Source organism: Pocillopora verrucosa, chromosome 14, assembly GCF_036669915.1.
Source record: "Pocillopora verrucosa isolate sample1 chromosome 14, ASM3666991v2, whole genome shotgun sequence".
NCBI lineage: Eukaryota > Metazoa > Cnidaria > Anthozoa > Scleractinia > Pocilloporidae > Pocillopora > Pocillopora verrucosa.
In genome coordinates this window covers 8,805,079-8,828,232 of record NC_089325.1, presented here as the reverse complement: position 1 = coordinate 8,828,232, position 23,154 = coordinate 8,805,079, and the positions used below count along the sequence as shown (strand labels likewise).

At 39.0% G+C, this 23,154-nt stretch overlaps 2 protein-coding genes and 1 pseudogene across 6 annotated transcripts; all 3 read left to right on the top strand.

Annotated features, from left to right (window-relative positions):
• The first annotated feature begins 380 nt into the window (after positions 1–380).
• Positions 381–4,001, top strand: LOC131777735 (potassium voltage-gated channel subfamily H member 7-like; annotated as a pseudogene).
• Positions 4,002–4,747: 746 nt separating this feature from the next.
• On the top strand, positions 4,748–15,837 carry LOC131777692 (NEDD4-binding protein 2). Of its 3 annotated transcripts, none has more exons than XM_059094014.2 (19): positions 4,748–5,049; positions 5,517–6,752; positions 7,284–7,419; positions 7,674–7,736; positions 8,299–8,354; positions 9,241–9,329; positions 9,472–9,548; positions 9,834–9,975; positions 10,756–11,749; positions 12,175–12,260; positions 12,541–12,571; positions 12,753–12,919; positions 13,013–13,125; positions 13,211–13,452; positions 13,659–13,834; positions 14,314–14,381; positions 14,748–14,842; positions 15,153–15,285; positions 15,512–15,837. In XM_059094014.2, the coding sequence occupies exons 1-19, from the start codon at positions 4,860–4,862 to the stop codon at positions 15,552–15,554; spliced, it is 4,137 nt and encodes a 1,378-aa protein (XP_058949997.2). In that variant the 5' UTR covers positions 4,748–4,859; the 3' UTR covers positions 15,555–15,837. The 3 variants fall into 3 exon arrangements, with proteins under 3 accessions (XP_058949997.2, XP_058949995.2, XP_058949994.2); XM_059094012.2 differs by having other exon boundaries at positions 9,834–11,749; positions 13,211–13,337; positions 13,416–13,452; XM_059094011.2 differs by having other exon boundaries at positions 9,834–11,749.
• A 2,634-nt stretch (positions 15,838–18,471) lies between these two features.
• LOC131777696 (uncharacterized) lies at positions 18,472–22,913 on the top strand. 3 transcript variants are annotated; one of them, XM_059094020.2, is made up of 4 exons: positions 18,472–18,807; positions 19,026–19,356; positions 21,142–21,245; positions 21,465–22,913. In XM_059094020.2, the coding sequence occupies exons 2-4, from the start codon at positions 19,044–19,046 to the stop codon at positions 21,732–21,734; spliced, it is 687 nt and encodes a 228-aa protein (XP_058950003.1). In that variant the 5' UTR covers positions 18,472–18,807; positions 19,026–19,043; the 3' UTR covers positions 21,735–22,913. The 3 variants fall into 3 exon arrangements, with proteins under 3 accessions (XP_058950003.1, XP_058950004.1, XP_058950002.1); XM_059094021.2 differs by having other exon boundaries at positions 19,008–19,356; XM_059094019.2 differs by having other exon boundaries at positions 18,473–18,807; positions 19,023–19,356; positions 21,465–22,842.
• The last annotated feature ends 241 nt before the right edge of the window (positions 22,914–23,154 follow it).

The following is a 23,154-nucleotide window of genomic DNA, read 5'->3' as shown; positions in this document are numbered from 1 at the left end:
AGATCCCAGAGTTCCGGTAAGAGAGACATCTGACTTTATTGTTCCTGTATTGTTGTTTTCCCATTTGAACTTGTTTCGATCGGTAGAACGAAAACTTGCGTGAAGAGCAAAGACATATGCTATCCTCAAAAAGCTTTCCTCTCATTTGAATTGGTGAATGGCGATAGTCTGTTACTTTTATAACATTTTCTTTTGCTGTGCATTTATCGAGTCGTATCGAAAGTCTTCGGTGTTTCAGTAAACATTGTCGGACGTGAAGAAGACAAGTATAGTTTTCATGAAAGTATGTTCCCAAAATTTAACAAGCCAATGCCGTATGACGTCAGTATTGTAGATTTAACACCCGTTCTCATTTCTAACTCAATACAGCAAAGGGGATCTATGCTAAAACAACGATCATGAGATCTGGGGTAGGTATATACACGTGTCCTGTCTTAACTAGTTGCTTTGGCTGAGCTCTACCTGCACAAACATTATAAGCTGAAGAAAACAAAAATAGCCTTAGCTTTTGTTGTGAAGTCGGAAAGAAAATGAACCCCAGCTGGCAATACAAAAGTGCGCAATTCTCATCATAGGAAGCCGTATGTATGTTTAGTAAAAAGTACCAAGTTAAAGAACCATTCAGACTTAATCTTATTGCTTCTTGGCTGCCTCCAGTATCTAAACATACTTATGCTTTTTTGTCACCACAGAGAATATACAGCAAGTCATACGAGGCTAATAACTCACCTTACAAAAACAAAACGTGCCTGATACGTCATGATTCCCTCTTCAAGGCCGTGTGGGACTGGGTCATCCTTTTTTTTGTCATTTACACCACAATTGAGATCCCTTTCGATGTAACGTTCCTGAGACCGAGTCAGACTGGTGCTAGTACCTCTCGTTTTGGCGCCTTAATGGCTCTCTCCCCGATAGTAGCCACGAACGTTTTCGCAGATTTTCTCTTTATAATCGATATTCCGATCAATTTTCGAAGTGCATCTATCAAAAGGCATTCCGAAGCGATTATTAGTGACCCCAAAGAGATCGCAGTTCTTTACCTCAAGTCATGGTTTATTGTGGATTTTGTGTCAGCTATTCCGTTCGAGTTCTTAGTTGATCCTCAGCAGGAGGGGGTGAGTAAATCTTTGATCAACACATAGTCCATAGTTCGTCAGGTAATGACACCATGGAGTTAGATTCTGATCACAGCGTCTATAACTGAAACAACTTGCAGCAAGTAACACCGAGTAATTGGCAATTTGTAGGTTTTCTTTGATATTTGATAATTTCCCAGTGTTTATTTCACTTCTTATTAAAAAATAAGTCCTTGTTCATATCTATGGAAAGCGAAATTATTTATTGTAATATTTGTTCCAGGCCACCACACTCATGGGTTTGTTAAAGACCGCGCGGCTCTTGCGCCTGGTGCGGGTGACGCGAAAATTGGACCGTTATTCAGAGTATGGTTTAGCTGTCATTCTGCTGCTCACATGTCTGTTCATGCTCGTTGCTCATTGGCTAGCTTGTATATGGCATGCTATTGGAGCGTCTGAGGCACAAAGTAAAATTGGCTGGCTAGCTTTACTCGCCAAAAACACCAACAAACCAATAAATCAGTCTATTCCAACAAGTGGACCAAGCCTTAAGACTAGGTACCTCACTTCTCTATATTTTACTCTGAGCAGTTTAACCAGTGTGGGGTTTGGAAACGTTGCTCCAACTACGAACAATGAGAGGATTTTTTCCATCATCGTGATGCTTATGGGAGGTGAGCGATTTTGACTATACTATGCGGTTACGGGTTTTTTTTTTCCATGTGTCCACCACTAGCATCATTAAATCTATTCGCTTTCAAGACGATGACTCGCTGATGATGAGAGTCCCTTTAAAACAGGGTTTAGACACTGTTGATGGAATTTTTGATAGAAGATTACTTTATTTTATTACATTAAGCCCTGATGTACGCCTCCATATTTGGTAATTTGACGGTGATTATCCAGAGGTTGTACCTTCAGAATTTTAAGCAGCACGAAGGCCTTCGACTCGTCCGGAACTTTGTGCGCTTCTACGAGATACCACAAGCTCTGCGGGAAGATCTTGAGAAGCACGTGATAAATGACGCTTGTGCAATGACAATGTCGGATATCAATGAGGTAAGTTTTTCAATTACTTTTATTTGACTCACATTTCTCCCACCTTCCCTCCAAAGGGGTTCCTTCATTTTAAGTAGGCGATTCCACATTATCATTGCCTTCTTGCTTTTAAAATAAGTTTGAAAACTTTCGCATTCTAAACGAGTATGGATAAAGGATGTTTTACAATTTTCTGCGGAGTGGAGCTTTAAGGACTTATTATGCACGTAGATAATTATATCCTGATATCATGAGATAATAATGTCGTGCTGATATACAGTTTGTTCATCTTTGCCGAAGGTACTGAGCTTGTTCCCAGACAGTCTCCAAAGTGACATCTGTCTTCATATCCATGGTAAACTGTTCAAGGAGAATTCTGCCTTCCGCGCTGCCGTTCTTAGCTGTAAGCGTTCGCTCGCCTCAAAGTTGAAGATTCAGCATTTTTTACCACGTCAGTACGTCATCAAACAAGGAGATGAGATGAACAAGGTTTTTTTTGTCGTAAAAGGAATTGTTCACGTGACGCTGGATGAGAAGATAATTCTTGCCCTTGGTAAGGAAATTTAAGAGCTGTGTACTTGGCGTGAGTGGACCATATTGTCAGTTCAAATATCTTCCTTGCAAACTGTTTCGAAATCAGTTATATGGGCATTCAGGGATTATACAACTTGAACGAAATCTACGTGGCACATTGTTATATCCTCTTTTTAAATCTAGTTGTGTCAGCATATACCCCAAGCCGCGTGCGTAATTTATTGATTTAAGTCTTTTTATACCTAGGGAGGGGTGATACAATCTACAGCGAAGACAAATCCTCAGAAATCAAAGCACGTGCTGTTGCCAATGTGATCGTACAGACCCCCTCTGACATTCATTACATCGAATGGAGCGATCTGACAGCCATTTTCAAAATGTATCCTGTATTTAGAGAAGACTTCTTGGCAAGGATGGTCTTTGCATATCAAATTGGACATCACAAGAAAGTGTGTTTAATTTAAATGTGATGGGGCATTTAATGGCTCCATTGACTAAAACTTTCCGTGCATAGTACACGCTTTCCTTCAAGGGACGTCTGTTTAGTATAATTTTCGCACTTAACCGGGAGAGGGCGGGGTAAATTGTACTTATTCTTATTCCTAAGTGGACAGAGGCTCTGTCAGAGTGAAGAGTCTTCCGCAAGAATACAACACAGTACGCAATTAAAACTGAAAAAATTTAAATTCAAAGTTCGCTTGTAAAGAATACCGACAGGATACAATTAGTGCTCATTAATGTGCTTTAAGGAGCCTTAAGGACACATAGATATATATTTAGAAGAAATTATACCCTGAATTGTTCAACGCACCCATGTGAACAATTTTACACTGAGGGGAAAAGCTTGAGGGTGACACTGGTCTCTATGATAATATCTATAGTCATACGATTCAAAACTAGGAAACATCACTGTAATCGGACGAAAACAAATTGACAATCCACAAGTTATGAATCACAACTCATTGAGGAAGAAAACAGAGGTCGGGAGAGAATTTTCTGTTCAGCCTCTGAGGAATTGCTCCTTATTGTGTTTTCCAGGAGGAGGAAGAGGTAGAACTGTTCGAAGACTTCGGAGAAGGATCTTCAAGGAGACTGGAACCCAGTGCAGAAACATATCCTAAGACAGATGTAGAATCTCCAAATCCGAAGGAAGACATGAGTAGTCTAATGGTTCGACCGTCTCCAAGTTCAAATGAAGTGAAAGATGTTCAAGAAAACTTGAAGGTCATCGACCAAAGACTCTTACATATGGAAAGACAGCTGTCAATAGTAATACCTCTGCTGAACAAGATATCAGAAGTAAAGAGGGGTGGTACGGGAAATAAACTACTAGGCGCAGGGGGGGAGGAATGAAAATAATACTTTGTTTAATTTGTCAGTCACATTTTCACTCCGTCAAAGTAACCGGCTCATGGAGTTAGGCATGAAGACGCTCCCAAGACCCATATTCCATAACTTAACGTGGTCGTGCTGGTGATGTAGTCCTAAAAGATGAATAAAAGATGAATACTGCGTACTTTTCTATTGCAAATATGTCTCCATCTTTCCTCAAATGGTTCTCATTACAGTAAGAGCTTCACTTTTCCTAATCCCATTGAATCATTTCCCACTACAGAACTCTTCCCCAATGTGGCTGTGGTGTTTGAAATGTCTCTAAAGTGCGTTTCATCTCCTTGTTTGATTACGTGCTGACGTGGTAAAAAATGCTGAATCTTCAACTTTGAGGCGAGCGAACGCTTACAGCTAAGAACGGCAGCGCGGAAGGCAGAATTCTCCTTGAACAGTTTACCATGGATATGAAGACAGATGTCATTTTGGAGACTGTCTGGGAACAAGCTCAGTACCTTCGGCAAAGATGATCAAGAGTGCGAAGGGAAAAGCAACGGAAGCCATGGGTAGCCGGTGCAGGCATATTCCGCTCTGTTCCTTACGTTTCTAAAGGAGGCATTCCCACCAGAACCACCGAAAAAACTGAAATTACACAATTAATTGAGAGTTTTTCGAACAAAGTAAATTTTCGTCCGCAAAGAGCACCTTTTCAAAGAAATCCACGTGACCGGAAGTTGAAAAGGGTGCAAATTCCAAACAGTGTTGTTTATTTCAAATATGGCCACTGTGCACCGTCGTCATCAGCTTCCATATTGATTTTGGTTGAGTTAGGAAATAATGAAGAACATACCAGGGTCATTTACCTTAACGTAACATTTCAAAATGCCTAGGAGAAGAAATCAAAGTCCAGATGCCCCATCCTCAGGGAAAGATTCGACAGAGAAAGTACCGAAAGATAACGACGTTCAGCTGAGATGGCGAGAGAACACGCTTTTCGAACTGCAGAATATGTTTTCCGGTTCAATAGATCCTGGAGTTGTTCAGCTGGTACTTTCAGAGAGTGATTATAATGGTTGGTATTTGTTTGTGCTGTTAATATTTTACAACCACGTAAACTTACAGAGTGATTTCGCTTTCTAACGTTTCGTTCAGCGAGCAAGGCTCGGATATCTTAGTTGGCAATAATACTTGTCTATTATTCGATCCAGTCCGTTTCAATCGACAATTCCAGTTCTATTTCATCTTTTGGGAAATTTTCTGAATGAAAAATTACAGGATGAATGGAAAGAGAGATTTTCACCGCAGAATTTTATCGAGAAGGGGGTGAGGGGTTCTTGATACAAAGAAACGTGACACTCAGGTACAGCTTTTCAGGGGCTTTGCCCTGCAGGAAAGCGAGGAGAGTCGCTTATCTTGAAGGGAAATCGAATTGCCTTGATGATAGGACAGGATCTTTTAAAAGCTCTTTAGTATAAAATCACAACAATCATGTAGGTAAGCACATCTAGTTTGAGTTAAAATTAAATACTGTTTTTGTAGTAAATGATGCTGTGGAGAAGCTTTTTGTCCTAAGTGGAATTGAGCAAGGACAGACAGAAAGCCAAGCAATTCCAGACAGTCGCCCTTCTAAATCACCATTGGAAAATCAGAAACCTAATTATCAACATGGTATATCAAATGCTGGTCGGGTAGCCCATAAAGTTGACTCCCAGTTTAAAGGAATTCAGGCTGGAGCTTCTTCTGACAATTCCAGTTTGTCAGTTATTAAAAGCAGTTTTACACAGACATCAAAAGGAAAAATAGCACTTTTATCACAAAATAGCACAAGTGATGGTCATCATCAAGGAGAAGTTCCAAGGTCTTTGCCACATTATAAGCCAACATCAGGTGTGTCATATGGTGCAGATAGAACAGTGTCACCTGAAGGAGTGTTGCTTCATGTAGGCACTGACAATACAAGCTCTGTTACATCATCAGGCTTACCAGATTTTCCTGATTATGTTGCCCTGCAATTTAACACTTTAACAAACCCGGCAAATACTCCCTATGCTGAGCTGTTGTCTTCTCAAAAACCTACAATTCACCAAAGAGATATGCAAAGTGAAGATTTAGAACCACCTGCTGGTCCTGACCATTGTGAACATAGTAAACCAAAAACTATTAACCTACCTATCCATGATCAGGAACTTAAAGGAAACTTAGAGTCATACAACAAACAAGTAATATCTGGAAGCAGTAGCACAGAGCAAACAAAAAAAATACCTCTGGGTTGCAGTGAAAAGAAACCATTAGATTTTGAATTCAGCAGAAAAGAACAACAAGTTGAAAGCTCATCTGCAACAGATAGAAGTGACAACACCAATCCTCGAGTGTCATGCAATGAAGGTCAGAGGACTTCAAATGATCACAACTGTAACTATAACCATTTAAATTTCTATCAAAACACCTCAAAGACATCTCTGAAGCATAATGATGATACACCTCAGTTGCAACACAGAACAAATACTGTCCAACAACTACAACTTCATCACAATGAAAAAAGTAAGTCAAAAGAAACAATGTCTCAACCACCAGCCATTCAAAGACAAATTTACCCATATCTACGACCTCAAGGGTTCAGTCAAACATCAAATGTCTCTCAACAAAGATTTCCCATTATGCCAGTAGTACCAGCTGTATGGCATCCAGGCCTACTGACTCAAAGATTTCCAGGACATGTTCCAACCCAATACCTTCAAGGGCCACTCTCAACAAATCCTTGCTTTTCATTTGGAGGTTTGTTATATCTGATAGAAACAAGCTCTTACATGGTAGTTGTCAGTTTTATGAAGAAAATTAGTTCCTATGACATAACTATTATTTTATATTATGTATGGTCCTTGTACATTATTGAATTCCATTTTAAGGCTAAAATATGGAAATCATTCAAAGCCTTCAATCTGAAACTTGCAAATCAAGGGACAGTCAAACAGTTGTGATATGTGGGGTCATGCCACATGATGTGAGCTTTCTTCTCTAGCAGAAGTGTTGTTTGAACATACATAGAAAATTGGTTGGATGTTTTGTTTTATGTCCAAATGGCTGATTTGTTGAAGGGTGAATTACAAGTTGACATTTCTTTTGGTTAGTGTTGGTGGCTATATCATGTTCAATATGTTCGGAGTGATGGTACTTTTTTCTGAAATTATTTTGATCTTCACCTCTGGTGTATAATGTGAGATCACAGAAAGAAGCAAATTCATTTTCAAGTTTTGGAAATTCTTCTAAACACTGAGGTACTTAAATCAACCTGTTCATTTTTTTCAGCACCCCACATGGCTGCTGTAACAAGACCAGTCAGACATGGGTTTGGTGTAAGGGGCTCGATGTCACCACCAACTAAGCAGAAAGTGCTCATCCTTATGAGAGGATTACCAGGAAGCGGAAAGACCTTCCTTGCACAGTTAATATTGAAAATAAAAACCCCAAAGTCAATTCATCTATAGTGTAGTTCTGTTTAAATCTAAATTATTCTTTTGAAAGAGGTTCCTTGAGGCCATCCTTGTAAAACTTATTTTGTGATTTTAAAATGTATTCTTAGAATTAAACAAGTATATTTACTTGTATCATGAACATTTATACATGTAAGCATAAAGTGATGACAAAGGATACATTTGCCATGATTACAAAATCTTATGAAGTTTGTTTTTCTTGCAGAAAGCTCAAAGGGCGTGATGGTGTTGTGCTCTCAACAGATGACTACTTTTATAGAAATCAGCGGTAGTTAACTCGTCAAGCTACTGAAACATTAGGAAAACAATTGAAAAATAATCTTTAGATAGTGTAACTCACTTTAATCTTGCACTGCCTCCCTTTTTCCAGAAATAAAGCTAAAGAGTCCAAAAGATGACTTAGTTGTCATGGTTCACGTTAGTGGGAAGCAAACATACATATAAATGAACATGAATGGCAAAAAAATTTGACACATGCTTGGAACATTGTAGACTGCTTTTATTATTTCACAATACTTTCCCTCACCCCAGCTGATACTGAGTTTAAAAAAAGACAGATATGGCAACTGGCTTACTAAGGTGTGAGAGATGATAATGGCTTTCATGGAAAGAAAATAATGAGCCACATGATAACATTACAACAATCACTCTGTATTATTGTTGTTAGGTGCCACTGTTCTTTTAACAGAAAAAATGAGCATGTGTCATGATCTTTTTGATTAATACAAGTGGTACTTAGAACTTTGATTGATTTATTTCCACTTTATTATGGTCTCATAGTTCAAGTGGGAGGGTTTTTATTTCTAACCCTTACACTTGTCCCTTTTTAGATATAAATTTGATGCTAGCTCCCTTGGAGAGGCACATGAGTGGAATCAATCCAGAGGTATTTCCCACAAAAATATTTTTTGATGAAATAAAAAATGATTGTACTGCATCTGTTTAGTAAACCCTGCTCCCACTTTTGCGGTATCAATATATTGTGTGTCATGCAAACCCCTCATGACTCAAAGTAATTCAAACTTCTTTTTCTTGCTGTGTATGGAAGCATAGTACTTCTGTTGGGACTATCAAAATTTCACCACACAGTTGTTACCTCAAGGCAAAGACAACTTTATGAACGTCTACATTTGGATATGCATGGAAAATTAAAGAAGAAGCTGTTAATTGGACCATTGAACTTGTGAAATAATTTGTCGAGCAGTAAATGTGAAGATCAGACATAGTTTGATGCTACTCCAATCAACATTACCACCAGCGCCCACATTCCTCTAAATAGTGATCTGGTGGCTTACTATCTGATTTACATCCCTTCAGAAAAAAAATGCAGCAAACTAGTGAGCATATAAAAGGACCTCTTGTTGCACCAATTAGATCACCCCTGATGAAAGCACTTGACAGGAGTGTAGAAACGTTGGGTCTATGAATTGTAACTTCTCAGTTACATTGATTAGATTTTTTAACCCAGCAGAGTAGCATCAAACCATGTCTGATTGTCCACTTGGTTGCCTTGTGAACTTTAAGTGTGAAGATTTCAACATTAATAACAATAGGTAATTTCGACCGTTAGCCCTTCGTCAGAGCAATCAAATTACTCTAACGAAGGGCTTAGGCTAGAACCGTCGGCTTTTAAACTCTTTACGGTGGTCTATATACGTTTTCAACTCAGCTGTTACCACTAAATTGCCTGTTATACTCTCCCACTGACGTAGCACCACAGTTTCTTTAGAAACTTACCCCCTTTATTAATAATAATAACTTTCTTCCTGCAGCTAAAACTGCTATGGAGTCACAACAATCCCCACTGATCATAGACAACACCAATACACAGTCGTGGGAGATGAAACCTTATATTTCTATGGTAGGTATTGTCTTGCTCTGTTGGTAGACCCTGTCATAGCATCTATGCCTAAAGATATAATTGTAATAAGTATTTAAAAGTTTAATACTTTGATTTCCAGGTTTAAAATTTGATTTATTCTCTCTTGATGACTCTCTCGTAGGCAGTTAAGTATGGCTACCACATCAAAATTGTTGAACCTAACACTCCATGGAAATGGGATGTGAAAGAACTGGTCAGGTGGGTGGAAATATCATCGCTTTTTCTGGTTTGTTAACATTGTACTTTTAGTTTAGTTGAGGAGTGCATACTGCTATCTCACAGTAACTCTCTCCAGGCTCTTTCCTTCAAGGGCCAGAAATTGGACCAACCTTACGAAATACTGGCTGAGTAGAAATGGTGTCCAGTCAGTGTAAGAAGACTGAATTACTTTTACAAAGTTCACTTCTACAATATCCGGCAGCTGTTTGATAAGGTCTGCTCCTGTAAAAAAAAATGATTCTACTCTAATTTTTTTCCCTTAAGACGGAACCAACATGGAGTGACTTATGCGGCGATTACAAGAATGAAAGAACGTTATGAACATAACCTCTCTGTGGAAACCTTAAAGAAATCTGAGAGACATACTGACGCAAGGAAGACTGAGGACGAACTTGAGACTAAAAAGGTAACTGATATAAAAAGCTACAGCGGTGGCCCCAGGTCACAAACTTCCTCTATACAAACAGGTTCTGCTGACTTGACTACGAGTCCAACAGAGGGCTGTAGAGTCTCCTCAGGTAAAAGAACTGCTTCAAAACAGGAAAAGAGCGGAAATATAAGCTCTCCCAAGGTCACAGAATGCGCAAACACACCCTCGGTAGGTGATGGGATTCATGGGCATATGGGGTTAAGCACGAGAGGGTTCGATCGGCCTGAGGAAACTGATTGCAAATCAAAAACTGGAGGGAGTAAAAAAAGTGAATGTAATTCTAAAATTCGTGGGATTGATAACGGTGAATTTGGAGAAGGAGCACATGCTTTGATTTCAAGTTTTAGTCCTAAGCAACAACGAGCCCCAAGGATGAGAATTAAGAGGTCACCAAATACTCAACAGTCTGTCACCACAAAGTTGTCGTCACTTGATTATAAAGGTGACAAAAGCGATAAACTCCGTGGGACCTTTACGTCACATGAAAATCACGAGATAATCCACGAGATTGAAAAGTCTAGAGAGGGGATTTCACCCAAAAAACTCAGTGCGGTATCATGTGTTGAAAAGTTATCAGCACTCGCATCCTTGGCTTACACTCGAACGTCTCCTCCACCTGACCATTTAGATGGAACTCTTGAAAAAAGCCGGCCTGGCGTAGAAACGGTGGAAGAGTCACGGTCATCACCCTCCCCTTTCTTAGACAGTTCGTTTATTAGTCAAACTTCTCCTGAAGAAAATGGGCATCATTTTCAGTGTGTTGACGAAGAACAAGAAAACGATGAACGCGCTTGCGAGACGTGCACAGGAGAAGCCAGTAAGGAAGTGCATATTACATCAATGGTCAATTGTGACGAATATCTTGAAAGTGGTAAGTCTCTGCCCCTCAAAAATATCCTTGACGGTGATGCGATTCTCAGAGGTGAAAATGACGCGCAAATTGGAGAACCCTCGGAGAGCAAATATTTCCCTACACCACCACCCCTGTCGGAAATTCTGGCCTCGGCCTCGAGAACGAGGTCGAAGAGTCGTTCAAAATCTACAAGCGAGCCACTGCAGCTTGTTACAGACAACGCGAACCCGCTGCAGGAAAATGGTAATCATCTGTATTCTGAACCAAATCTTACAGAAAAGGCGTTGGAACATGAGGTTTGTGATGGAAATCCGGATCCAAAAGACAGAACATTCGATGAAGATGTTTCAACTAGTAAACAGAGCCAGTCTAACCTACCTTACTTGCTAAATCCACTACAGCCGAGCTCATCTGAGAACTCACAGAATCAGCGGCATGCTGGGCTGGAGTTTTTGAAAACATGTTTCCCGGATGTGGACTGTGATTTAATGAATGCAATTTTGACCGCGAAGGGTGGAGATCTAACGAAAGTGGTTGACGAATTACTCATGCGTTCTAAAGCTCCCTCGGCTGAGTTATCGACATTTCCAGCAGATTCACTTTACTTTGCCTCGCAGCAAGAAATCTTTGACTCTCCGAGCCGTGTGGCGCAGAAATCTTCGAGTCCAACCGAAGAAACAGTAAATGCCGCTAGTGCACCTCAAACACAAAGCAATGTTGGCGGTGAAAACAACAAACTCCCTGGTGAACTGTCCTCACAAATGTATTTAGCACCAAAGGTATCATCTCAAGCCCAGTCTCCGCGTTCAAACACAACTTTTCAGCTGACCCTTGAGCCTGCAGTTGCCTTGCACCTGATTGAGCTGTTTGGTCCGTTTGCTGGAGTTGACTTTCAAGGTCTGTGGCAAGACTACCTTTCAATCTTATTATCATTATATTTTAATTTCTATCCTTTAGGGAGATATCTCTTCGTTGTGTTTAGTAGAGTAGCATCGTGTTGTATCGAGGACACAGTAGATTGGAAGACTTTGAAAGAAGTCTAAAGTGAGTAGTTGGAAAGGAGACTTAAAAGACTTGACATTTTTTTCATGTAAATGAGTTGAAAAGAGACTCAAAGCTACCTTGAGCTGTTGAATAGTTTACTTCAGTATTTTGCTTAGTTTTGATTCTGTTCCTTCTGTCTTCGTTACCGATATGGAATCTGAAGTATCGGTTACGAATACTTTCACCCCAAAGAAAAGAGCTTAATTCAGCCATTGTAAATGTAAAAGTAACTCTGATTACAACTAATTTGCTTCTGATTTTTTATTTCCATTTGGCAGACAATATTAGTAGAGAAGATTTAGTCATAGCTGTAGACTGCTCGTTAGCAAGACAGCTGTACAAAAAGTGGGAGCATACTATTCAGGTATGTGCTGAAATGCTGCTAAATCGTTTTTGCCTTTCTTTAATGTTTAAAGCCTTCGAGCTGAATATCGTCCAGAAATTTGCTACTATTAACGCCTAACATGTGAGCACTATGTAAGTTACACGTTCAGAAGCAATTACTCAAATACTGAGTAAAAAACTGTTCATTTTTCATTACATCACATTCACTCTCATCACCGGTACTAGTCATTTGATAGCCATTTGTAAACTGTGCAAATGTGCTTTATGTTTTTTAAGTATCAAAGTTTTTGTCATTTTAGACAAGAAAGGGGATACCTGTTGCTGGCTTAGGTAAGAAGAACAATTGTTAGTTTCAGCGTGTTTTTCTACGATAAAGAACGAGTCCTGCTGAACGTGACACGATGAAATATGATACTTAAGCGTTCGGAAGTTCACTTCTAATGATGATCGATTTTCTTTCAATCACTTTTTTTATTGTATTCAAAAGTAAATTATTTTATGGACTCTTTAGGATGTAAACAGAGGGCGAAAGGGAAACCAACCATTAACAACCAGTTGGATAGAGATCAGATCCCCGACATTCAGCAGTCAACTCCTCGTTTCCCCACAGAACCTCAAGCAACAGGAACCTTGAGAGAGATAATGGATGAACAACTGGCTGTGGAACTCAGCAGAAATGTAGGTGTGCGTTTTATGACCAATTCAAAGTTAAATTCAGTCGTTTCTGGTTCCCGCCAGCCTTGTAATTAGTTGATTTTTCTTGTGACTAAGCTGCCTAATGTGACTGAGCAAGATATTGCAACGAAACTAAAGAAGCAGAAGCTTTTTGAAATGTTCCCTGGCGTAGATCCTGTAGCATTGGAGGAAGTCTTTCAAGCAAATGGGTATGATTTTTGTGCGCTTTTCAACCAACTTTCAGAAATAGTCAGCTATGTCAGGTTAATGAAGAAATCTCTTTTATTTTCACAGGTTTGAATTGGCTCCATCAGTAGAAGCTGTGAAAGCGTCTTGTAATTTGTCTGGTCAAGACGCTCCTACCACTGTTATTGCATCAGGGTTTAGCGGCCGGTTTGTTGATAAAAAAGCAACAAAAGAGGTACAACTTATCATTTGTTACATGTGGTATCCCGATTACGAATTGTCGCGACTTCTATCTCGATTTTCTTTTTGCCAGGAAAGGGCTGAAGACTGGAGCTGGTTAGACTTGGACGGTGAGGGATTTCAATCGATTTTTGAGCTCATTTGGTCGCTCTGATAGGTTCCGATGTTATAGAGTTGCTTTGAATTTACTATACAAACAAGCACCCTACTAGTATAAAATTCTGTGAACCGATGTGCAAGACTTTTGAACGTATCAAATTTTAGTTGCGTCAGAATTTCGCCTTTTTCACGTTTGTGCGGATATTTGTGTTTTCAGTGCCTTCTCGGCCAAACTCGGACGTATCCTCCTTCCAGACTCTTGAGGATCCAAGCTACCTGGATTACCGCGCTGAAGCATTTCAACATTACAATTTAAGGGATGAGTGTTTTAAGAAAGCTGCACTGGCCTTCTCCAAGAAACAAGGGCAGCTGGCACAGTTTTATGCCCAGCAGGTATGTGCGGATGCCGCCAAAACAACCACAACAACCAAAACACAAAGAAAGCTATAGTGTCACCACCAACTAAAAATAACAAATAAGATTATATCTCCATCATCAATTGATATGTTCAGTTGATGCCTATTTAGAACTTAAATGAATTTCGTGTTACTCTTTTGGCGGGGTCCTTAGCAGCCATACGTTTTCCTTTGACTGGCGAAACAGCCTCCAAAAAACACCTTAAAAGACGCACGTGCTCTTCCCCTTCTACCACAGTTACACTTAGGATATCATCAAAAACATCGAACTCAAAGTTTGGTAGCAATCAAAACTCAACAAACTGCCACATTGTGAAAAAAATCTGTTAGTTCCACAGCTAAGTAAATATTACTTATAATCAATTTCTGGGTCTTTGAGAGGAAAACACGATCGCCCATAAACACGGCTAATATATAATTTTGTTTGCTCTTTTTTCTTTCTCTCTATCATTACAGGGTCACTTGCACACCGAGAAAATAAAAGAAGCCAATGCACGTGCAGCGGCATTAATTCTGGATCAAAAGTAAGATAAACATGTTAAACACACCGGCATATTTCTTATATTCACATGCTACTGAGAAATTTGGTGTTGTTTGCTCCTCCACTGTCATATTGCCATCATAGACATCGGAAGGATGTCAGCGCAGCGGATCAGAGAAAAAAAGAGAGCAATTGTGCGTAATCTTAGACGTGTCGTAGTATAATCATATCTGACAGAAACCCCACCCTCGTTTTTTTTTATTGTTCTTTAAAAAAATGACTTCTTGTGACTCTTTTTTGGGAAGCTAGGGTTGGATGAAGAACAAATATTTTGGCAAGATTCTCAGAAGGCATATTTGGTCGGCATATCACATAATGTGGTACATTTTGCCTTTCTTTTTTACTTCAGGAATGAGTTGACGGACGATAACACCATTGATTTACATGGTTTGCACGTTACAGAGGCCATTGAAGCTCTTGAAAACATGTTGAGCGAACGGATTGGTACGTTTTCAAAGGAAATGTGAAGTTGATTCAGTGCCAAGAAAACTTACTATGCCTCTTACATTTAATGACATGGTCATTTTGTTTAGGCGGCACTGTTATAGTGGTTGCTTTGACACTGGTTATATATCCGCCTAAAAGAATATATTCTTATAATGTTCGATAATATGATCGTATTTCAAGAAAGCCAGGTGGAAGTTCGGTTTGCTATCGAAATCTTCTGACGCACAAAAAAGCGTTAAAATAGATCAACTGATGATAATGTGCGTTTTTGTAGTTGTATAGTGACTCAAGCCGTCTTTTTCTTTAGACTCTTGTAGTAGTCTGGCCAGGAAAGGTTGCAAGTTCCTCAATGTTGTAACAGGAAGAGGAAATCACAGTCGCGGTGGTAAAGCCCGAATAAAACCTGCCATCATTGAGTATCTCAAAAAACACAACTACAGGTAGGAAGACTTGGTTTAAAGCCCGTAGTTGTGCCTTGGTAGCTTGGTCTTCAATTTTCTTCTGAACAAGACATGCAAGGGAAGGGGTGGGAACTAAGTTGTTGTAAGAATGTTTCCTTTTTTTTCCCAATAAGGTTCAAAACAGGATGTGAGGGGGGGGGGGACTGCTTTAATGCTACATAGAGCTTGATTTAACCTTAACTGATGTTTCTTTCTACCTTTAAAGGTTTACCGAACCACACCCTGGTCTTGTTAAAGTTTTCCTGTAGCTGCCAAGTTTTTTACCGAGCTGACACGACTGGACGTAACTATACTTAAAAGCTTCATGTAAGAACCTTGCAGGCAAGGGACTAAGTTCAGGTTATCCTCTTTTATTCGCTCGAGAATTCTTTTCTTAGGAATGAAAGATAGAAGATAGAAAATGAAGATGGAATTTGTCAATTTTAAATATCTGTAATTTCAACAATCACACAGATACTTGGTCTATGTGCAATATATAAAAAAAAAGCAAATTAATGTAGTGTTCGTGTGTAATAAATTATATTTTCATGAGTCTCTCTTATGAATAAAAAGTAAGCGTTCTGATTTGTGCTAAGCGAGAGGTAACTCGTGCAAGGGAAAGCCGCCTTCTGTGTTACGTGACTTGTGTTTCATATTGCCTCGCGGGTAACTAGAAAGTTCATTGTCACGTGTTCTTTGAAGTATGTGTCTCAAAAGGTGGATGAATCGACAAAATTTATGTCAAAATTTTTTGTGAAGTGACCTCTTACGATCCCTCGGTGTTCTTTGCAGTTTATGCGCCACAATGTCTTATCAATATCTGTGCAGAGTGTTCATTCTAACTTGAAATTTGCACTAAGAACATGAAACTTTGTGAAATGTGATTCTTTAATGACTTGAGTATAAAAAACAGATGTGCTTGGTCGTTTAAAGAGAAAAATTTCCCTTTGTTACCGGCCAATCTTCATGAATTTGCTTGGTGAAGAAGTTTCTGTTTAACTCGACATTACTTTTTATTTCCGTTCAATCGAAAGCTACGAAACCGTCATAAACTCGTGTGGGCTGAAAACGCGTAGGCGTGGTAGAATTTAATGGCTTTCCGGATTGCCATGTTTCAGGAAACTCAGAGTTTTTCATTATCCAAAATTCGCTACCCTTTCCTTTGTTTACCATTTTTTCGGTGGTTGTTATTCTTCGTCTTTAATGATTACACAGTTGTAGTCTATGATATGACGTCATTGCGATAACTATCCGGGTACAACCTGTAGTAGGTTTGCGATTGTAAAAAATGTTTATGTTACTTTACTATCAATTCATTCTGAAATAGAGACTTAAACGGGGTATCTTTAAAATTTCATCGATTCAATACCAAAACTGAAAAAAGGAAAAATGTGTTGGAAATATCTAGGGGATTCATTCCGGTTTATAATTAAAAGACAAAGGAGGCAGAATAGTCGTGACAACATTCCCCGTCGGGATTCGGTTTTAACCCGGTGGATAATCAAAATACTAGCTCAGGTAGACAACGTAAGTGTTAGCTTGAACACAACCTTTGATGTTCTAACAGCTTATGAGGGAGGGATAATGTCTACGTATTTCATTTTTAATTCATATGGATAATATTTGGCTTAGTTGGTGTAAATCTTATGTAGCAATGACCTGTTGTTTTCCATTCGTTTACTGATATAGTGTATTTCAAGGAATAGGTTTTAGACCAAAGTTATCCAGACGTGTTTTTCATATTGTGCGCTACTTTAAATTGACGGTGACGAATGTTCGTTCATTTTGACGTCTACAATGATAGTTAAAAGCTGCAACTCATGAAACTGCCTGGAAGTTCGTTAAACAAACGCACCGTAAGTGTCAAGAGTCTACAGACACTGTATTTTTTTAAAGTCATAACAAGTGAGTTTTATTTTAACAGTCCAGCCTTGCCTTTCGAAAAACCTTGAACTTCCCGTGCCTTTAATGAAAGCGGAACGGCCTGTAAAATTTGTCTTTTTATAGTCATTTTTCTTTAAATTATACCAAAAAAAGGACGCAGACGAAAAGGGCTTGTGTGGGTCTGCCAAAAGATACTTTCATATTGAACGGGAAGAGCGGTAAGAACAGATCGGACCTGTTTGTGCAAAGAGTTGTTGAACTGCGATCGTCTCCTCCCTAGTCTAGAGCGGTCGAATTATATCTTGTTATTGAATTGCCTAATTTTGTGCGTGAATGTCATCCATAATCCTTTCTGTGATATCAGATCACTTTTCAAAGGCAGGAAGCGTTGCAAGAGGCCTCCTCAAGAAGGCTAATTTACTTTAGGAATAGGAAGTGTAGTTGAGATGCTCACATCAAAATATGTATAGTTTGTGACAGGAAATTTACTAGAGTAATTTCTTGTTATGCATGGGCTACTGTAAACAATGGCTCGTTCATTACAGTTTTTGTGGAAAGTGTGAATGAATCAGTTCAATTAGCTACCGAGTGCTCTCCGCCCTTTGATTAAATAAATCTCTTTAGGCAAAGTCTTCAAGTTGAAAACGAAGCCATTCATAATCGTTCCTTTGTTAGCGTTTTAACACATCACGCGTTAACATAGTTTAAATAACTTTTGGACAAAATTATTGGCGTTTTGCTGATGTACTTTGCTTTAAGAGACGCTTGTAAGACTTCAGCGTTATCGCCTTCCAATCAGAGCGTTTGAGGGTCCGTTGATAACAATTGCCACTGATTTCTAAGCCTTCTAGCGCGTAAAATCATTCATCGCGCGTGAATGGCGACTAGTCCTGTTCTAACAAAACTAAGAAACGTGCGCCCCTACATTTCACTTCTCCGCCCCCCTGATAGTTCTTTTGTCACACTAACTCGTTATCTTTCTTTTCCCTCGAAATTTCTTTCTCGTGATTGTTGTTAGAATTTCCTGTTTTGAAGTCGTTATCAAGACGGTTCCCGCCTTTTCACTGATTTTTGATTGCGACTTGTCCAGCAACGAGTCATTAAAAAGCTGAAAGCGTTTTCGTAGGTGTCAATTGCATGTTCATGGCGTGAAACAGTGTGAAAAGAGTGCCATAATTAATACGAACCTCTCCACAACACGCTACAAAGAACAAGCCAATCTCATTGACACACAACAAAAGAACGGAACCATTGTTTTCTAAACGGAAACAGCGCCCGCTGTGGTTTTCATTCCAATTTTTTGGCTTTCTCTGTAAGAAGAATTTAAGAGGCTCTAGAAGTTCAGTTGTATCAGACTCGGAAGGTCTTGCACGAACCAAAGTTCTGTAGGGGACCTCTTAAAAGAACCGCAGATCCTACTTAGAAATTACTGTCAAAACAACGTGATAGGAAGATCAATTCGCACGTCGAACTGTCAAGTGACTTTTGAAAACTCTACACTTATAAGTGACTGTAAATGCGATTTACATGTTCCTGCTAAGGAAGTTTGACACGTACTCTGTCCAGCCTAAGCAGTGAACAGTTGCTGCTGAAAAATTGTCGCTACGCTTTTGAAGTCTCTCACTTTGTTTACTTCAGGTATGATTATTTCCTGACCAGTTTTGGTTCTCTCGCTTTGATTTTGTTCATCAATTTTTCTCAAATTTCCCACTGAATTCTTCGAGGCTAATATCATTGATTCTTCAATTCACTGATCCAGCTGTTAGTGAGAATGCTGCATTCCACTGATATTGGGACGCCTTTGAATCCTGCATAAAACTGGGGTTGATTTCATAAAGGCATTTTATTTGCAGCAGTACTTTCTCTCTGGAAACATGTCTCTATCGAATGTGGTGCGACGCACCGTCATCCTGGTCATTTTGATTCTGTCAAATGCTTCACTGCAATCCGCAAATCAACACATTGCAAGAAAAAATGTCAATGAAGTCACAACCACAAGATCTCAACCGAAAAAATCCATACCGAAGACTCCTCAAGTCGACCATGCACTGTGTAAACAACCGATTTTTCCGATTCTTCCCCCCGGCTGGGCCCTGCCACGCTCCTTGTGGTCTGTCCGCGCCATGATGTTTCTGCAGATTTTACCGGACGGCACCATTAACGGAACTCTGAGTGTTCATGAACACAGTAAGCTTCTTATCTTATTCAAATTTTCGATTTGATCCATCTGACATGACCTTGGTTCATTTACTTTAACTCGGGATCAGCAAGCTGTCGGCTAAATCAAATAGCAATTGCACGCAAAGCAAAGAAAGTATGCACGAGTTACGACTTCCGACATACGGAAAGTCCAACAATGAAATCTTCGTGTTTAGTAAACGTTTTAATGCAGATTTCAAGCTTACATACCTTTGCATTTAGATTAATCATAATCACTTAAGTACGGTTATTACAAATGTTTTGTAAGTTTTAGTTCTCCTTGGCTTGCACTCGGCAAGAGAGTGTTTTAGTGTTCTGGTGTGTTTACCAAAGTCACAGGGTGTATTCCTTTAGAACTTGGCTGGGGAGGTGAGCTCTTACGCAGATATCCCAGCATGAAGCTCAGCATGTAGTCATCTCACCCAGAGTGACTTCAAGAAACACTACCCCAAGGGAAGTTCATTTACCTCATATCCATTTTCCGTGGCTGTACTTCGCAGCTCGAGTGTATACTGTTAGGTTCAATTAAAAATCATGCATTTGCGAATCATTTTCTCACGCGTTTCCTAGCTGAGTGTAATTTTGGTACGCATCTAGTTAGTAATCAGAAAACCGCAAACCGTGAAAACAAACAGATATTTGTCGGCTTTCCGTCAAATGTTTAATCTACAATATCAAACTCTCTGTCGGCTTTGTTTTCCCGTTTGTTAATGTCTTGTTACAAGTAAACAATTTGAATGTGTTATGATGTTATTCTGCTCAGTGACGCAAATCCAACGTATGCAGCAAATTTGGACACCGACGGACTCAGATTTAACATAACAGTTGCGAAGTCAATTACATAAGGGTTATTTTATTATTATTACGATGTAATTCGGAAGCAGGTAGTTTTTCCTTAGCCTTCGTATGTTCTCCCGCCCAGTACTGAGCCATGGATAAGTTTCTTTGTCATCATTTTTATGAGTGCACCTATGAAAAGAACGCTTTTACGGAACGCATTTCATCATTAATTTCTAAAACTGACCGCCGCTACGAATATCCTGTTTGAATTAAAGAGGAGTAGCGGCCGCCTTACAAGTGACAGATCAAGAATGAACTTAACGCAAAGCTACACCTGTCAATTATCGTCTGCAGTTTTGCGGCTCTAACTTGGGCACCGGAAATTTTTTTTCCAAGTGAGATAACTTTTTTAATTAATTTCTGGAGAATGAACGTACGAATTAGAAATTTTCAGACGCTGACGAATATGCACTATTTTTTGTTTTACTCTTAACACTCGCGTGGAATTGAAGTCTTTTTCTCGAAAATTAACCCTCTCGTCTAAAATTTCTCGCGTTTGAGAGTAGACGAAAGTTTTGGAGAAGTAATTCAACATTCTAAACCATATAAGTAACTTATTGTCACTAGACAAAAGTCGAGAGGTGGATCACATTTCTCTATTGCGTCAATTTCTGAGATCTCAAGATATATTTAGTAAATATATTGGATTTTATGCTGAAGTCCAAGTTTAGTTATCTTGATTCGATATTGCTTTGGTTTTTCATTGGTTTAATCCGCTGTACCTCACAGCTTGGACATCATGAATGCAATTCGCTAAACGTGTGCAATTTCTACAGCAGTGTTGGTCAATTTAGCAATTTCCAACATTATTCTTAAAATACATTGCAACTTTATTTTCAGTAGCCTTTTAAGTCATGATTGTATCTTTTAAGCTTCAAACTGATCCTCAAACTGATCAATATGCTTATCCGTTTGGTTTGTCTCATTTTACAGCAAAACTGGCGATGGAAGTTGTCGACAACTGCAGTGTGCGGATAAAAGGCGTGGCCACTGAAAGATATCTCGCTATGGGGATAAATGGAACCCTCGTCAGCCAGGTGAGAATTTCTGATGAGAAATATCATTTTCTTTCCAGATTCGGGAGTGATTCAATTCGGAACTACTGTCTACTAACTAATCTGGTGATGGTTTTCCTACTATGCAATCAGATATAGTTACCAAAGTACTACCCACTAAACAATTTTTCTTTATGCTACTACTTACATCTAAGTTGCTATGAGTGAAACGCTTACTGGGTGTCCAATATTTTTTCCTAGATTCATCCAGACCAGATCAGATCCATTTTCAGAGTACAGTTAGAGAAGGAGTTTTTTACTTTCAAGAATGGCGACTTTTTCATCGCGTTGAAACATGGCGGCACCACCAAGAAAGTCAGAGGAAATCAAAATGGTAGAAGTAACCGGCGGAGCACTCGCTTTGTATTGCTGGACCGAAAACCGAGAAAACGAAGATTTCCGTCAGCTGTCGGCTTGCAGAGAATGAAAGACTTTAGACCGAAACTCTTTGAGGGTTTGAAAAATCACTAACCTGAGATAAGGAAAAAAAATCGATTTTTTTGGTAAAATAGCAAGTCTTCTTGAGAACCGTACATTAAGCATTTGCAATTTAAAATCTTAGTCTAACGACCCCGAGTTTGTCTCAATTTTTTTTTGTTTGTTTGTTTTTCACCATAAGCAAAAAGCAGTGAGAACAGTTCAACTGTTTTGTTTTATTTGCTAAAAAGAGCATGCTAAATTAAGTAGTATCGCAGCAGAGCTTGAAATGAGTGAATGAACTCATCGGAGGAGAAAGGTGTTGTTATTCTCTATATTTTCCTTCTCTGTAACTCCAAGTTCGAGTTAAGAAATCATTTAATTAAAAAATAATAGGGACTAAATTAACTTTTTTTCGCTTGTCAAAAATCGGACAGAAAACTTTGTAATATTAAGACCTCAGATAGTCTGGATTTCCACTTCCTGAAGTTCCAAAAAGATTACATACGCTTAAATGAGCCTATCACCGCAACTTTTACAACTGGTGCAATACACCAGCAGGATTAAGTCTAATCTCAGTTCCAGACCTTCATCAATTAAGCAGCTCTCGATCAGGATCATTCAGGGTTTGGAAAACGCCATATATTTTCACACACACACAATCACAATTCCTTTTCACACAGTTAGCCGCTTAGCTCTACCGCGTTGGCTTCCTAAAGCGTTTTGAAAAAATAGAACTTAATTTCACAGGAGCTATATTTCAGTCAATCAAGTAGATGATTTAAATCGTATTGTCAGTTTATTTATAGATTAACTGTTAGAAAGAGAACAAAAATTAAAAATAAATTAAGCTCGAAAGCTGTGAATAAAATATTGTAGTATGTAACTTTTATTTCTTTTTTCGGACTGGCAGACAGTGTCAGATAATATGCTGTGAGGACCCCTGTAGGGCCTTGCTCACATAAGTACAGCGGGTAAAAAAGTATCTGTTTTAGTGCCAACTTAAACGATGAAATATCGTTATGCCAGTTTTAAGACCTTTTTAGAACGCTCCGTTCTCATTGACAATTTCATGTGAACAATAAGCGACAATGAATCAGAAGAAATGCGTTTTCAAATAAAATACATTTGTGTGGTTGGAGCCAGAGATGATCCTATCGTCTAGGCAGTAAAAATCATTGTTAACATAATGAACAGACGCTATAAGACCGTATTGTATCTAGAGAAAAGCAGGAAAGAAAACTATCGTTAAGAGTTTTCCCTTTGTCATTTTAATCGTCGTTTAGAAAATAGTAATGTTTCCTAGACAACTTATACGTTGTTCAGTTTTAAATTGATTGGCAGCGGAACATAAAAATAAATATTGAAATTTGAAAAACTTGGTCGTTAATTTGCAATTCAGATTCATTGAAGTTTTAGTTCATGTCCGTAAATCTTAATAATTGTTTTCGTCTCCGCTCATTTCCTCCTTTAA

What these genes read in the sequence shown, in the direction of transcription:
- LOC131777692 (XM_059094011.2), top strand. Translation starts at nt 4,860, where the DNA reads ATGCCTAGGAGAAGAAATCAAAGTCCAGATGCCCCATCCTCAGGGAAA. An exon ending in TGCTGGAGTTGACTTTCAAG is followed by an intron (nt 11,750 to 12,174) that starts GTCTGTGGCAAG and finishes TCCATTTGGCAG; the next exon opens with ACAATATTAGTAGAGAAGAT. An exon ending in CTCAAAAAACACAACTACAG is followed by an intron (nt 15,286 to 15,511) that starts GTAGGAAGACTT and finishes CTACCTTTAAAG; the next exon opens with GTTTACCGAACCACACCCTG.
- LOC131777696 (XM_059094020.2), top strand. Translation starts at nt 19,044, where the DNA reads ATGTCTCTATCGAATGTGGTGCGACGCACCGTCATCCTGGTCATTTTG. An exon ending in TCTGAGTGTTCATGAACACA is followed by an intron (nt 19,357 to 21,141) that starts GTAAGCTTCTTA and finishes CTCATTTTACAG; the next exon opens with CAAAACTGGCGATGGAAGTT. An exon ending in ATGGAACCCTCGTCAGCCAG is followed by an intron (nt 21,246 to 21,464) that starts GTGAGAATTTCT and finishes ATTTTTTCCTAG; the next exon opens with ATTCATCCAGACCAGATCAG.